Below are 16,398 nucleotides of genomic sequence, written 5' to 3'. Positions count from 1 at the left end.
CCAGATTCCCTGTGCTTGTTCCACAGTGCCTGTTCTGCAAGCTACTGACAGATACACTGCTGGCTGTTATACTTCAGAAACCATAATCTTACTCAACTTGCTCTGTGTTAAGTTCTTCATTTTGTACATGTGCCTCTCCATATAGCTTAAATACTACTTTTTTTAATGCCAGATATTTCCCTGAGCCCTAATTCCCTTGTGTCTTACCTTCCCAATAAAGTAATTACAAATGCCTATATATAAGCAACACAAGATTGCCAAAGAAGAAACAGAAGTTCATTACTGTGAAAGACATAACATAGAACACTGAATTCAAGAAGAAGTTACAAGCCTCAAGAATAAGTTTCTATTCCAAGTCACCATGGTCTATATATAAATCAGAACCATTATGATGGAGGGAGAAGCTTATTCCTGACTTATCAGTAGGCTATCTGACTAATTGGTATCCTTGAGAATTTTTATGTCTCAGTAAGAACATTGCTAGGATATAGACAGCTTGATTTCATTCAATTTCAGGCCACTTCAGCACACGATTAGATCAGATTTAAATGGATGGACTTTACCTATGACTGTTTGGAAGGACAAATCTAATTAACCTGATTGTCTTTCCATGTATTCTTTATCTTTCCTAAGTTCTGAGCTCTTATTGATTACCAGCAGCTACCAAAAAAAACCAAACCAAAACAAACACAAAATAAACAGTTGGATAAAATATGCACATACCTTTTTGGTAATGATTATAAACCTCAATTAATCTAATCAAATTATGTGGGATAAAATAAAAAATAGAGAGATTAATTATATAAACTTATACCTTTGAAGCATTTGCTTCATGTTTGGTAAATGAACAAATACCAGTGAGTAAAAATATCACTTCCATCCACAACCAAAATATATCAACAGCATAACTACAGGAGACATGTCTTTCCAGTGCGGCTTAAACAATTTAATATAAAATGTTAAAAATATTTCCAAGTATTCTTGTCACTTAGTTGTTCCTCCAGTTTTCTCTGCCTATTTATTCCTGATTTGAATCTCACAAATAATATGGGAAGTTACTGATTTCATAGTTTATCTTCAGCTCAGTGTTCCTTTGAAAACTCAGCACTGGAGTATGTGATAAAAGATGAAGAATTTAGAAAATAGAATAAATGAAACTTCTCAAACCTACACTGGTTAGGAAACTGTATAGGACTGAGTAAAAACTGTCAAAAATCAAAAGCTTCTCTTTGAAGCCTTCTCTACTCTTATTAAGGATTTTGGTAGAACATTTATTTCTAGGTACTTTTGCAGCAATATTAAGAACGTGGATAATATCAACAGATGTAGAATAAAAGTCTAAAGATGCTTGTGGACGAAGCCAGACGTGCAGAGAACAAAAACTGTGCAGTCCCTGCACTTGCTGTGGTTTTAAGAAAGGCTTTTTATGTGAATGGAGTGCGATTTCCCATATTCTGTCTGATACAGTCATGTTGAGTGAAAATATTTAGTTTTTGGCTTGTGTTAGCTTCAAGTTAAAGCAGAAAACTTGTCAGTGGTTCACTTCCAGCCACCTTATGTGGCTTGCAACCTTAGCTATTTTTCTGCAAAAATCTGTTTATGCCGAATGAATGGCAGAAATGTAACCCTGCTCACAAATGTATCTGCTGTATATGACTGGATGGCAAATGATAGTGATGTTGGTCTTCAGTTCATTGTTGCATGTCAAGCACTACTGTCACCAAAATGTGCAGGGTTTTTGTCTCAGTTTTACTCAGGGTGATATTTTGGAAAGCGAATGTTTCTTTGCATATTTTTTTGCATACGTATAGCAAACACTCCTTGCACCATGAATGGAAGTTTTCACTGGGAAACTTCACTACATGTGGGATTTGTTTGTGCCCCATCTTCATACTGGCTTGTTGTAGTCCATGGCTAGCAGTGGAAGGGCAGCATTTTTATCAATGAACCCAATATTCAGTTCAGCAACCAGTATTAATCACTACATCTCCAGATATTTCTACAGGCACACAAGTGGGTACTTATCAGTTTTTCCTGCAGCAGTATTTCTAATCAGAACAGGTAGTTGAAAGCTCACATCTATAATTCAATGCATTTTTCCATTTGTTGATATGTCCTCTTGCTGCAGAATTCTAAAATATCTTTGTATTTATTAAAAGAACACTTGCCCATCTTTCTTTCTGTTCCCAAGTTTCCAGTATTTTTCATGTATGTTGCAAATGAAATACATAGGTAATAATGTTATCTGATTCGGCTACATGCTAAGCTCATATCTCTGCTCTTAACAAATTATATAGAAATTTATCATACTTCTTTGTAACATTCTAGGCTCACACTTGTAGCTTCTATGTCATCCATCTAATAATGCAGGAATATATTAAAATACAGGAAATTACAAAAATATAGAAAGTAAAATGGAAGACTATCTTCCAATTTTCCACATCTTCAACAAGGTTGTGGCTCCTCTCACTGCTTTGTTAGGCACTTCATAATTAAAAGGCTAATCCTTCCTGGAAGGGTGAGTAAATGGAAATTCCTGCTGTGAGAGTAAAGAAAGAAAACCACATTTGATATTGGTACAGACCATCAAGCAAAAAAACATAAAGAAATCTCGTAGAGAGAGACAGAAGACTTCTGTTTCTGATTCTGAAAAATGTAACAGGCATTGGTTGACCCAATGTCCTTTATTGTTTCTTGAAATTTGGACAGCCAGCTTGAGATAACCACAAACAAGAACCAAATTGTTCATTACAGCTTTGCATAAAAACTTATTTTAGCTTTGTGTTATACACTACAGATACAAATAATGGAGCCAGTGGAGCTAGTTTGGCCATGAAGAATTGCAATCCTATTGGCTTTATAAGAATGGTCTCTCTTTTATTTGAAATAAATTAAAAACTGTATAACAGATACTAGTAATGAGTCAAGAAGAACAAAATACAAATCATCATCTGAACCACAAATGTTCTGTGCTGCAAGGTGCTGAACACCATTTAAACAACGATACACCAACTTCTTTTAAAATAATTGGGAATTGAGGCTACTGAAGACCACAGCAGTTGTATGATACTGATTGTGACACTAACAGAAAAACAGTAAAATGTCTAACTTTAAGGCAACATGTAAACTTCAATACATATTTTATTATAGTTTTCCAAATTTATTTAGTAATAATTGTTTTATGAAATAGTTTCGTGATGTCTGTAATGTGGTTCTTAGTAATCTGAAACACCATAAAAACCTCCATCTTCTTAAGATATGCAAACTGTCTTCAAATTATGTATGGAGTTGTACATTCTTTCTGAGTCACTCTGTGTTTCCAAATGCAATAAAGTGGCAATGGGGACTCAGAAACAGTGAATTCCCTTGTCATCCCAGCTACAGCACTGCTTTTACACGTGTACTCAAATCACTAGCATTTTTGACCTAAATTCTCCATGTAATATCTAACTCACACTGATGTTGTGAGTGTCTGGAGACTCAGCCAGAGCTAACAAAATGCAAAGCATTCATATTTTCTTCAATATATGAAACATATACTGTCTGTAAGATATGTTTTACTCTTTTCCTTGAGGCTTCAAAGTGGTTTAGTGGAAGTAGATGTCTGGGCCTGAGATGTCAAAATGTACCTCCTAATATTCATTATTTTTTAAATTAAGAAAGCTGATCCTAAGTACCTTAAGTGCCAATAATTCTCTTTGGTCTTATAAATGTACCAGAGTTAAACAGATGTGTTAGTTATGATTTCAGATATGTCTGTGCTGATTGTGTTGGACTGCCATGGAGGAGAAATGGGACTTGATTGCTAATGAGATAGATAAGTCCTTGGCAATTACAACAATACTCTTCTACCTCTCTGAACAATCAATCATCAATGGCAGCAAAAGTAAGCAAACTGGTGCCTTGATGGTACAAAAGAACCCCCTTACAGCTGTCAAAACCAAATCATTAATAACATAGGAATCAATTTCTGCATCTTCTCTCTGCTCAATCAGCAATATTACAGCAGAGAAGAATTGGGAATGGAAGAAGCCAATAGCTGAAACTTAATTTCTGAAGATACAAGTTAATGTCTTTTCTCAAGTTGAAATGAACTGTACTGAAGTCCAAATTGCTCAACAGGAGAGAATATATTGAACAAGAAGAAACAATAGACGCAGAATGAAAGCGAAGGGGAATGTAAGGAACAGGAAAACTGATACAAAAATAAATGACAACTTCTCAGCAGTATAGACCCAAGTCTGATCTTCCTGATAAAGTTTTCCTGATTCTTAGTTAAGTTTTCTAAGTTTAATTTTAGGAATAAACAATATAATAACATTCTATTTAAGTGAAATTACGGCTGATCTGTGAAGACAACTTACAAGAAGAAAATGCAAAACCATAGAATCATAAAATGGTCTGTGTTGAAAAAAAACCTTCCAGCCACATGACCAGGCTGCCCAGAGCCACATCCAGCAATATAAAATGCTAAAATGTAATGTTATGACTAACAGAAAACAAACCAGACTCTAGAAGTGAATGTTCTACATGTGTGTGCGTTCAATCATTTGTGCATTACGAACGTTAAGGACTGAATAAACAGTCCTGATAACAACATGCATTTATTTTCCAAGGGCTATTTAAGAAATATATAATACAGAAGACTCATCAGAAGGGTTTTTATTTTATTTTTATTCCCTGTGTGATGTTTACATTTGGAAAAATTAAATCCATGCTATCTAAAGATGTAAATCTATGTAAGTTAATATTTTATTTTGTAAGAAAGAAAACAATCTGGTAATCATTAAACTTAATTTACATGGGCTATGTTCAAAGTCTTAATTTCAGTTTAACATAAGTGTTTATCAGTCTTTTAACTGCACGTTTGAGAACATGCAGAATGCTCCAATTCTCAAGTGCTGCTTACTCTATAGTCTTCCCCACCTGGGGAATAACCCCAAAATAGTACACAGTTCTTGTGACTGCTTTGCAGCCACTTTAACAAGAGATGAGTGGTTTGGAAGAGAAGAGAAAAATCACATTCTGCATCTTCACTTTGAAATGTGCTAATTAGCTCAAAGCTTTAACTTGCTTGTAATGGGTATGATATTTGAGACTCTTATCAGCTGACTTCTTTTGCTACTTTCCTATCAACATATTTCATTACATGTTCTCCTGGTGCCTTCCAGAGTCTGTTCCAATCAGCCTTTAAGTTTAATCATCACATGCCAGAAACGAGGCTGATTGCAGCTGTTTGTTCCAACAGCAAAAGATGGGGCTTTTGTTTTTTTTCTGCTCAAGAGTAATCAAAAGCATCTGGGAATGATTAGAAACTTGAGCAGGTGGCTTGCATTTCTGGAACCTGCGTCACCAGGAGGGGGAACTTGAAGCACACCCCTGAGAGAAACACCAGAGCTCAGGCCAAGCCAAATGGTGAAGGCTTCTTTCTCAAGGTTGTCTGTCTTCTTTTGCTAGACAGTTGCTTCGGTCTCATGCACTGCATCTGATGACGCCCTGCGCAGACGCAGCGCCAGGCCGCAGGCAGGCAGCACGTACTGCGCCTGCGCAACACAGCTCGGAACCCCACGTCGCCGCATCTCCCACCAAGCTTCGTGACGTCACGGGCCGCACGGGGCACGGGAAGTGATATCGGGCCGCATCCGGGGCAGGACCCGGCGGCGGTTTCGGTGCGTCCCGCGCGGGCGGGCCGCGGGTGGAGAGGGCCGGTAGTCGGGATGGGAAGCTGAGGCCGTCCTGATCCGATCCCAGACCCGGCTGAGACGTTTCTCTCTCCGCAGGTGCAGCCATGGCGGACTCTACGCAGAACGGGCCCATGCAGGGCGGAGCCGGCGGCGGAGCCGTGGTGAGCGGTGCCGGGATGGGCGGAGTAGGCCCGGCTGTGCGGGACGGGCAGGGGCGCGGAGCGGGGCCCTGGGGCCGGAGGATGCCCGTCGGGCTCGGGGGGGGACGAGCAGCTCTGCTTTCTGGTGGTGTGTGTCGCCGTTGTGGGGAATGTCTCGTTTTAAGCTTCACTCGTGGGGAAGTAACTGCATACCCGTCGGCGTGCGATGGCAGCGGCGTTGCTGTAGCTTAGTGAGCTGGATTCTCGTGGTGTTCACACAAGGAGGCTGGGAGTGCTGGTGGCAAGAGCTGGTTTCGCAGGCTGGTTCGGGATGAGGGAGGGGAAAAGAGAAATAATAATAAAAAAGGGCTCCTGGCTGCAGTCAGACACGGAATGGAGTGCACAAAAGGTGGAAGTAGGGATAAGCAGCCTGCGAGGAGTGCTGCAGCATCCTGATGTATGTAACTGAATACGTGCCATAGCTCATTTGAGCCTTCCTGGTGTTGGGACCGTGTAAATGGTCTGTGGCTGAGTGGTGTTGAAAAACACGAGGTGTTGGGAATTCTGTTTATTTAGTTAAAGTCGTGCCCTTCTCCTTCAGAGGCGGTCACGCTAGCTTCAGTTTGCTACTTCTTTTTTCTCTCCCCTAAGAACTGGAGTGTTCCTAGGCCCATCTGCTTGAAATTTCATTTAAAACGAGCCATGGAATGATAGTTACAGTAGTCAGCTTGATCTAAAGATGTTACATGAGAAGTTCTTGAAGGTGGCTGCCTGATGAGGTTGGTCTGTATAGAGACACTACCTCCACAGAGGATCTCAGGGCTCTGTTTCCTTGTAGGTTGCAAAAGAGCCTTTTGATTCTGAGTCAGCCTAGCTATTTGCAATCTGGTTAGTACAATATAATGTCATATCAATCTAGTATCGTGCAGGATGAAAATGCTTCCTTTGCTTCAGGCAATAATTTGATCCTTGTCGAGGCTGTAATTTAATACTGAAGGAAGAACTTTCAACATATGCAAATATTAAGATACCAACTTATTTGGGGTTCTGTTTTTATTATCTTTCAATGTAGCAATTTCTGATGGCTAACAAATTGGATACAGCAATGTGGATTTCCCGCTTGTTCACAGTTTACTGCTCTGCTTTATTTGTCCTGCCTCTTCTAGGGTATGTATTTTAACATTGTGAAACAACATTAAAAGTTTACAAGTAACTACGTTCCATTTTCATAGAGTGGTTTTCCATGTGAGAGAAACTTTCTATTATTCAGCTTGTTGGGTTGTGAGGAAAGATTTCACTAATTTCTTTAAGATTGGCTTTAAACATTTGTTGATACGTTTAGAAAATGCTCAGCAATCTGGCAAATAGTCCCATTTTGGTATAGTTATGGAATAGCGTATTGAGTTATTTCACCTTCAGCATCTGCAGTAAGTCACTGTTCCCAGTTTTTAAGTGTCTTTGGTAACAGTGCTTATGTGTGATAATAGAAATACAAAAAGTACTGTGCAATTGTGATGCAATTCTCAGGGGTGAAAGGCTTCTTTCTGAACGGGGCTTGGTTCATATGGTAACGTCTCCTCTGATGATTTGCAGGTTGCATGAAGCAGCAAGCTTCTATCAGCGTGCCTTGCTGGCAAATGCTCTCACTAGTGCTCTCCGACTACACCAAAGGCTTCCGCACTTCCAGCTTAGCAGGGCCTTTCTGGCCCAGGTTTTGCTGGAGGACAGCTGCCACTACCTGCTGTACTCTCTTATCTTTGTGAATTCCTACCCTGTCACAAGTATCCTTTGCTTGAGTCATCCTGGTAATGTTCTTAAATATCTTAACTTGATTGTTTTCATCACCCACACTGTGACTTAAACAAAAAAAAATAAAAGTATGTTTGCTATTCATGAACATACTCTATGTAAAGTAGGATTGATCCACATTCAGATTAATCACCTTTGTATGTAGTGCACTGTAGTCTGTGATCCTTATCTTATTTTCTTTCCTGGAACTTGGATTTCAGAGAATGTTATGCCCAATTGCACGTGATCCTTTAAGAGGAAACTACTAGCCTTCCTTTATGACCAGTACGTGGTTTATGTATAACTTAAGTAAGACATACGCCATGTAGATTGTAATCATTCTGTAATAACTGTTTCAGATAAATTACTAAACAGTCTGCAGAAAGGGCTTATTCCTGTGGCTTGTCAAAGCTGATGTTGAAGTAGCTCTTCTTTGTGCTGCTTTGTGTGTATGCTTAACGTCCTACTCTTAGAATGTCTCTGGCCAAGGAATGTCTATGTACTTGCCCTCTGAATTGCTGCAATTGCATGTTCTTCAGAGATAAAAATGCATTTTGTAGCATCTGTTTACAAAAGTATGGTGAGTATATGCATACGGTGGATTTTAAGTAATAACCTTACATGTATGTCATGAAGAAAGAATGCATTTCAGTAGAAGTCCTCTGATGTATAATAGTGATTTACATTCTACTTTTGCATTCATATGTATACATTGATTTTAAAGCTAAGAAAAATGCATAGCAAAGAAAAGATCTAAGGAGAAAATGGAACAGCTATAAATATAGATGTTAAACATAGATGTGTCTTACTCAAGTATTGCTGATTCTAGCCAACCTCCTGCATAATGTTGTGGGAAATGATATGCTTCTGCAGTCTTTAATTTTCCTTATTCCTGCTTCAGTGAGTATTTTCCCAGTTCTGCTGTTCTCTTTGCTTCATGCTGCCACATACACAAAGAAGGTTCTTGATGTAAGTATGACATGGTATACAATATGATTAATACTGTTGGGGAACTTGGGTTTCATAGGCAAGTTTGGGACTTGCAGCTGTGGTTTCCTTCAGCTATGTTAGAGGAGTTAGAGTGAAAGTGTAGTACAAAATCTCAACACGGGATCCGAGAGGTCTTCTAGTTTTTTTTTCTCCTTCTGGTATAATTCAGTAATATGCTGAAGCTGACACCAATTATTTCTGTTGAAATTGTCCTCTTTGAAGGAGGTCAATAGTGTGCAACAATGTGGTCCAAACTTCTTATCTGTCTTTTCAGGCTAAACCATATCCTATGCAGTCAAATGTTCTATTTCAGTAGTGGAATGACAAACTGAGGGTGAGGCAAGAAGCAAAATAATATTGGTCAGGTGAACCACCTGCTCGCTATATAGTTTTCTACAGTTTAGAGCAAGTCCAGCCTCCAGTACTTTGGTCTTGCTACCATAGGCACTTCATCCTAGTGGACAGAATAAGGCTGCTGGCTGGCTCTGTGCACTTAAAGCTGAAATGTGTGCATGGGGGATTTACAACACACTTTATTTTTAATTAAATTTTATGCACCTATGATTCTTGAGATTATTGATTATTCTAATGGGGGCTCCACACTTCTTAAAGGTAGTTTTCTTTGCAGTATTAATTTCAGTCACTTACTGAAGTGAGTTATAAATGGTGGATGTTAATACTACTTTGTGCTGGAGAAGATTAGTATCACCTGTATGTTTTCTTGTGCTTCTTTTCTTAAAGGCACGAGGCTCAAATAGTCTGCCCTTTTTGAGAAATCTTCTAGAGAAACTGAATGCTAATCAGCAGAATATTCTAAAATTCATTGCTTGCAATGAAATTTTTCTGATGCCAGCCACAGTTTTTATGCTCTTCAGGTAAGAATTAACATTTATATTTTCAGAATTAGGGACTTCCTGCGTGTGATTACTTTCTTTAATGTTGTGCGTTACAGGGATCTCTGTGTATATAGTTGTCTTATCATACTTGAGCTTAGTTTGCTTCCTAGATTTCATTCTGGTGTAGTTGGGTGTCATGGTTTTATGATTTTTGGTATAGGTATTCCACATCATAACATGTAGTGCGTTGGGAATTAGAGTTAATGCTCCAGCTCCGTGAATCATGGGTAGATCCAAGTGCATTTGTCTCAGAAGAGAACTACGTACCCCAGAGGACTTTGTGTTGCTTTGTATTTTTCCATTTTCTGCTCAGAGGGAAAGATAAAAACTGTTTGTGTGTCACGAGACACAGACTCTTTCCTTTGGGAGTGACCTAGCAGCAGGTGCTTGCTGCCGTCCCGCCTTCAGCGTTTAGCATAAGGCCTTCTCAGACGCTCATTTTATTTGATTTGTTAGCTTCAATTCCAATTATATTGTGTTATTTTGCATTCCAATATCTTATTTAGTAAATCAGCTTTCTTGTCAAATCGTTGCCGCTGTTTTGTTTTCAGGCCCATCTCCCTTTTCCTTTTTCCCTTTCCCGGGGTGTGCATCCATGGGTCCTTCGCCCCAATTGTCATGGATCCAGGCCAAACCAGCCTGTAAACCATTTCCACTGGGCATGGAAGAAAAGACAGCTCTCTGTTTCATAGCATGAGTGACATTGTTGAGTCAAAGGTTTTTTCAGGTCTGTAACTTGTTTCACCCATATCATTCAGTATGTAAAATTTTGGACAGTGTAACAGAGTATTGATCTTTAGCCTCTCTGAAAATGTCTGTTTACTCTTAGTTTTGGTTGTGAGGTCCCAGAAGGTTAATTGGCATGGAATTTCATGGTGCTAGAAGAGTGCAAGCAGGATCAGATTGTCCTATCCCATGTTACTTCTTACCGTGGACCCTTATTAATTCTATTTAGATTTGCCTGCTTTGTTTGTGTGCAGCCTGTTGAATTCATTTTAGGGATCTTACGTGTGTAAGTTGGAGTACTGCTCAAGTCACATAGATGTTAACAGTCTGCCAATCACTGAAGTTTCTTGGAGAGGGAATATTTGTGTTATGCATGTCAGTGCAGTGAGAGTATTTGTCCTGAGTGGTCTCAAAGGCATAAGGAGGGAAGCTTCGTTTTCTTGGAAGTTAATGGAATGTATCGTTTGTCTTTATCTTGAAGTGAGGCAGCTGAACACTTAATCCATCAGGGCTTGAAGCATTTGTATTTCCTTCTAAGGCTTCTTACCAGCTGATGAATACTATCTGTATTCAGTATCTGAAACATTCGAGTGCTCTAAAATTTTTGGGTGGAGATCTTTTGTTGTTTTTTTCCTCTCTATAGAGTGAATTCTCACATCACATACTGAATTGTATGTGATGTGAAGCTAGTTGGTAAGTCATCTAGTAGCAACTTGTAACAGGTAACATACCAAATGCAAAAGCAGTATAAAGGTTAAATGCAACTGTAGTGGAAGTTTAGAGAACGTTAAATTGTTCTCTAAAATTAAATGAAAAGCATTAAATTGCTTTTTAATACCGTACAGATGTAAGACTTTGTTTTTCCCCAATCTGGAACTGTGATGTGGTGTCCATCTTGACACAGGTTTTTAATATTACATGATATAAGGAAGCTTCAGTGAATTAAATGAGCTCAAGGTATTTCTGTGCTTTGCTGTGTATGGATTGCAGCTCTGTCACATGGAACAGCAACTTTGTGAAGTACAAAGATCCATTTGAGAGTAACTGAAACAGTTTATTTAGCTTTAATATATTAATACATAATTAATAGTCTCCATTGTGTCCTAAGATTTTTTTTCAGAAGTTACTATAGATGTTGTGCTTATATAATCTGAACCCTACGGGGAGCTGAACAAGCTCAGTGTAACTGGACTACTTGCATCAATTTTCATGCTTGTCCAGCAAGCTTTTCCTTAATACCGATCTACCCTGCACTGTCACTTCTATGATTCTTTACCCATCACCAGAAATGCAGTAATGCCACATTTCTTAAAGCTTCTGCCTTTGTGAAGGTATGGATATATACGTTTTTTGTTGTCAGATCTAGATTGTCTGAGCAAATACGGCCCCAGCCTGGTTTTTTGAGCTGGGGTAGTGTCCTAGCTTTTCTCAGGGAAAACCCTGACTCATTTATTTATTTACATCAGCATTAACCTCTGCTTCTCTGTTCCCTTTCAGTGGTCAAGGGAGTCTGCTCCAGCCATTCATTTACTATAGATTTCTGACATTACGCTACTCTTCTCGACGGAACCCGTACTGCCGGTAAGCAGCACGTCAACTCTGGAAGTTAGTGTTCAACAGTGTGGTGTTTAGATAGTCAGAAATCTTTCATTCTGTAGTGGATGCATAACACATAATGCTGAATGTGCAAATGGTGGTTACAAAGTGTGAAATATAGCTGGATGTGTAGGTATGTTTGTTTTAAATAAAAAAAAATGCCACAATTGATTTAGAGTGACATTTGTCACGTAACTGAACTCATCTGAAGTGCTCTGCTGTCCTTGAATGGGAACTTTCAGAACATGTTTGTGTAATTAAAAACTATGCTTTAGGGGAAGAGTCTTTTAATTGTTCTGCAACCATTTATCAGAAAGGTATTTTTTAGATTCTGGTTCTCTCTAGGTCCAAACATACACACAAACAGACTTGTATAATGTCAGCTGGAGGAAAAAGGAGTCTGTGTATGATCTCAAACATATTCAGTACCTCCTTTAATTAAATTTATAAGTAAGACTTATAAATGAAATAGAGCATTATTGATTTTGTTTAGTACTGACTTGACCAACTTTCAGTGCTTCAAACATTGAAACTATAAATATTTCTAGGATTTGCTCAGGGCATTGCTCTTTTGGGATTTTTCTCATGTCAAGATTTTGTATATTGTAAGATTTCATAGATTTCACATTCCTATCTGATCACTGTCTGATTAGGAAAAGGTTTAATAAAATACCAAAGCAGTAACTTTGGCTGCTATGGTATGCAGAGACAGGTTTTAGAATCGTAAGTATTATTGCCTCCGTTTTCCTACTGTTTTGTAAGAAATCTGTCAGTCTTATTACATGTGTGAAAAATATTTGTGAGCATGTTTTCTTTTATGTAAAAAGAATGTTGTGCAAGAAAGCAAACTTCTAATAGGACTAGTTTCTTGTATTTCTGTAATTTCAAGTGGTGCTAGTGTTTCAGGTTTTATTTCTGAAGTTGTTCTTTTAAAAAGTTGAATTTAGAGTGCAGGGTTGTTTGATCTCTAATGAGAAGCAATACAAACACACCACTTTTCACTGCCTCCTGAATCCTTATGCTCCTTTTTAAAAGTGGTCACTCTTCTTTCCTACCTGCAGTGAGTGTTTTGGTTTCTTTTTGGTTTGTGGATTTAGGGTTTTTTTTCTGCTTCAACGTGGAATTTTTCTGGTGTCTTTGTTTGATCTTTGCTAAGTTAAAGTTGATTAAAAATGTTAGCATTTAAACTACAAGAATTGTGAAATGCTTGTAGGATGCAAGTTGATCTGAGGAATTTGCTAACTAGAATTAGTGCGTGTTCTAATTTTTTTTTTATTTAGAAAATAAGTGAATGAAAAGGGTGATTTAGTGCCTCTGGTGAATGCTAGAAGATTTTAATTCTGTGTTTAAATCTGTTTGTTTTTTGTCTTTTTTTTATTCCCCAGGACTCTCTTCACCGAGTTGAGAATTGTTGTTGAACATTTAATAATGAAGCCCTCATGCCCTGTTTTTGTAAGAAGACTATGTCTCAGCAGCATTTCCTTTATAAGCAGATTGGCACCAACTGCTGCGTAGCGAAATTTCAGACATGCTTCTGTTGTGAACATTATGAGCAGCTGGCACTTCTGCTGATGATTAAATTTCTGGTTTTACACTGATCTCACTCCAGTCTGTATAAAAATGTCTTTGCTTTTCTTGGAGATAATATAAAATTTAGCATATCAAAAACAAGTCAACAAAACTTTAAAATTTCTGTGCTATAATGGTAATTGGTGGAGAAAAAAGTAGCTGCATTCTGTCCTAAATGTGCCCAGTCTTGCAGAATTGTTTTTAGAAATCATTAGTTGTTGGATGCTGATTAAAACTAAAATTAAGAAGCCTGTGCATAGTAGGTTAAAGTGGCTGGAACCATTGCTATGGTAGGATGTCTCTAGCAGGTAGCATTGGTACATACACCTATGCAGTACATGTTGGACAGTATTCTTCTGCTTATTAAATATCTGTGGAATTATTGTCTAAATTATTATATTCAATGGAAAATATGGCCCATGTTTAATTTAACAACATTTAAAGGCCATCAAGATGGCATAGTTGACACCTTTTCAGAAGGAGAGCCTATTTCTGCTAATATAATTTAAAGATAACTCTTCTGAGCTCTTACCTTATGGTGTAGCCTTCTGTTAGGTTACTGGGAGAAATCTCAGAGTCTGACCATGGTGAATTCAGTTGTCTTGTCAAAGCAAGATGTTTTATAAGCCAAATTGCTGACCTGGAGGCTTTTCAGACTAAGATTCAATGCTTAAACTTTTAACCATCTCTTAAGTGAACTAATCAATGTAAATGTTGTAACTTCTGGAGAATCATTGCAGATGTGTTCGTGTCTACACAAATGTGAGACTGCAGTAATTCAAGCATGTCTGCTTTTTAGAAAATTAATCGCTAGCTAGCTCTATATATAAATTGTTATTCCAGTTTCTGAGACTCTCATTGTGATGGGAAATTTGCATAAAGGATTGCACCTGTTCAGGCAGCTATTGAAACAAATTGCTGTTGGATTTTTTGGCATAAATCCATCTTATGACTGATCTGAAGGTAGTATCATGACTACAGAAGTGAATATTAAATTGAGTGCTGATTGTGTATTCACCCAGCAGCTGAAAGGTAGGTCACGGGGAAAAAAAGTATTATCTGTCCGAATATAATGCCTTTCCATAAGTTCAAGGCAAAGTATTTGCCTAATCTTCTATAGCTAATGTTAATATGCTAATTGCGTAAAATTAAATTAGGTAATTGGCCTTTTGTAAAAATCCTGAGGTACTCTACTCTTCTTCCTTGGTCAGAGAAATGTGAAACGCTTCTGAAAAACAGTCTCAGAGCAAAGTGTGTAACTACTGAGTTATCTTGTTTGCAATGTGGATGTAATTTGGCCTTTTCAATTGTGTTAGCTTGCTAGTTTAGAGCAGTGTATTTACACACTTCTTTTTGCTCAACCTCTTGGTACTGACAAAGACCTGTTTTTGGTAATTGAATATGATACTCTTTGACTTTGCATCTTTCTCTCTGAACATTAGTTATTTATAGAACACTTGCATACTGCATAAGCAATTGCATGCAGTACTGCTCTACAGCTGCTAAGACTTGCAACAAGATTCACTATATGTATATCCTGTAACTTGAGGATTTTATAAAACCGAAAATTTCTATGCAATAAAAAGTGTTAAATGTAATTTGCTAGCCTCTTCAAACTTATTTTCTCTTTAACCGAATGTGCTGATGCTTGAACCTGGAAGTTGAGCAGAATGCAGTCTTGTGCTTATGTGTTCACATTTGCCACTGCAACTCTTGAAATGGGACAACTTGGCATCTTGTGCATCTCTAAATCACATTACAGACATTTTTGCCTTCTACAATGCAAAAATGTATTATTCTTTCCTTCAAAACTTAACCCGAGTAGGCGCTGCAGTAACAATCTCAGAGGAGAAATCTAGTCTGACTTCTGACTGCTTCAAGTCTTCAAGCACTGTTTTAGACCTTTTCATACGATGTGTTTTTGAGTGGTGACATCAGGCTCTGTTTGGCTCTTCACTTCTGAATTGGTCACCTGAGTTCATCTCCCATCCTGGGAATGATAAGCGAATAAATGCTTTGGTAGTTAGTGTAAGGATAATAACATGTTTCTTCTGAGCAAGTTCTGGTTTAAGACAGCTATTATGAGTGTAGTCTACCGTTCCTTTAACAGTATGCTATCATTAAATTTGATTGTGGGTTGGGTCTGATAGGTTGCAGCTGTAACTGATGGATGCTAAGTTTGAGATCCAGCTCTGTGAATGGGGAAGGAAGATTAAAAGGAATAAGTGAATGAGATTACAGTACAAGTCTAAATGTGGATATGAAACTTGAACGTTTTTTTTCTAGGAAGTGGTATTAGGAATCGTCTGCAGAGAAATCCGGGGCTTGATTTGGCTAGTACAGTGCTCTTGGCTGTGTCAAGAGCTGTTTGACAAAACTGATTTTGCTTGTGACTTGTTAAAACTTAGAGGAGTGCCTCGAAAGTATGGAATAAAGGGATAAGAATTTCCAAGCAAAATAAATCAGGCAGCTGACCTGCACTCAGTATCAGCTTCGTTTTTATTTACTGTGGCCTTCCTGGTAAAACCAAGCTTTCTCAGTGCTAACAAAAAACATTCTGTTCTGGTGCCTACTTCCTTAATAACTGTTATTATTCACATTGCTTTGCTGTCAACAGCTTGCTATAAGAGAAGTCTGTGATAGCAGAGAAGTATTGCAAGGGACTGTAAAAATGTTTGTGAACCCCATATACGAAGCAGAAGATCTCTTGTCACACAGGAAGGTTGCATACTAGGTAGTGTTATTGTTTCCACTGGTATAAATCACACTGGTAATTGTTCTTATTGTCTAAACTTCAGTAAGTTAAAAATTCATGCAACAGCACTTGGGGGTAGATGTACCCCTTGCTGAGCATGAGTCTGCTGTAGATGTGATATTCTAGCATAATGCTTATCTGTTCTATTCTCACCTATAGGTAAATAAAACACCAGTACCAATTGGGTCTGTTGGGAGCAGCTATTGCTGGTTGGGATTTCTTACACACATTATTCCACTTCTGGATCCATCTTT

The 16,398-nt window shown here is 38.1% G+C and overlaps 1 protein-coding gene across 3 annotated transcripts; it reads left to right on the top strand.

Moving 5' to 3' along the window:
• Positions 1–5,596: 5,596 nt before the first annotated feature.
• Positions 5,597–13,418, top strand: TMEM33 (transmembrane protein 33). 3 transcript variants are annotated; one of them, XM_065737097.1, is made up of 8 exons: positions 5,597–5,669; positions 5,781–5,845; positions 6,897–6,991; positions 7,418–7,605; positions 8,514–8,581; positions 9,344–9,477; positions 11,722–11,805; positions 13,206–13,418. In XM_065737097.1, exons 2-8 carry the CDS (start codon positions 5,789–5,791, stop codon positions 13,333–13,335), a joined length of 756 nt encoding a protein of 251 aa, XP_065593169.1. In that variant the 5' UTR covers positions 5,597–5,669; positions 5,781–5,788; the 3' UTR covers positions 13,336–13,418. The 3 variants fall into 3 exon arrangements, with proteins under 3 accessions (XP_065593169.1, XP_065593168.1, XP_065593170.1); XM_065737096.1 differs by having other exon boundaries at positions 5,618–5,845; XM_065737098.1 differs by lacking the exons at positions 5,597–5,669; positions 5,781–5,845 and adding an exon at positions 6,671–6,712.
• The last annotated feature ends 2,980 nt before the right edge of the window (positions 13,419–16,398 follow it).

Source organism: Cyrtonyx montezumae, unplaced genomic scaffold, assembly GCF_038088225.1.
Source record: "Cyrtonyx montezumae isolate F1298 unplaced genomic scaffold, pur_monq_1.0 scaffold_2, whole genome shotgun sequence".
Classification (NCBI taxonomy): domain Eukaryota; kingdom Metazoa; phylum Chordata; class Aves; order Galliformes; family Odontophoridae; genus Cyrtonyx; species Cyrtonyx montezumae.
Note: the sequence above shows the minus strand (reverse complement) of the source record. Positions and strands in the feature narration are given on the sequence as shown.

What these genes read in the sequence shown, in the direction of transcription:
- TMEM33 (XM_065737097.1), top strand. Translation starts at nt 5,789, where the DNA reads ATGGCGGACTCTACGCAGAACGGGCCCATGCAGGGCGGAGCCGGCGGC. An exon ending in GAGCCGGCGGCGGAGCCGTG is followed by an intron (nt 5,846 to 6,896) that starts GTGAGCGGTGCC and finishes CTTTCAATGTAG; the next exon opens with CAATTTCTGATGGCTAACAA. An exon ending in ACAGTTTTTATGCTCTTCAG is followed by an intron (nt 9,478 to 11,721) that starts GTAAGAATTAAC and finishes GTTCCCTTTCAG; the next exon opens with TGGTCAAGGGAGTCTGCTCC.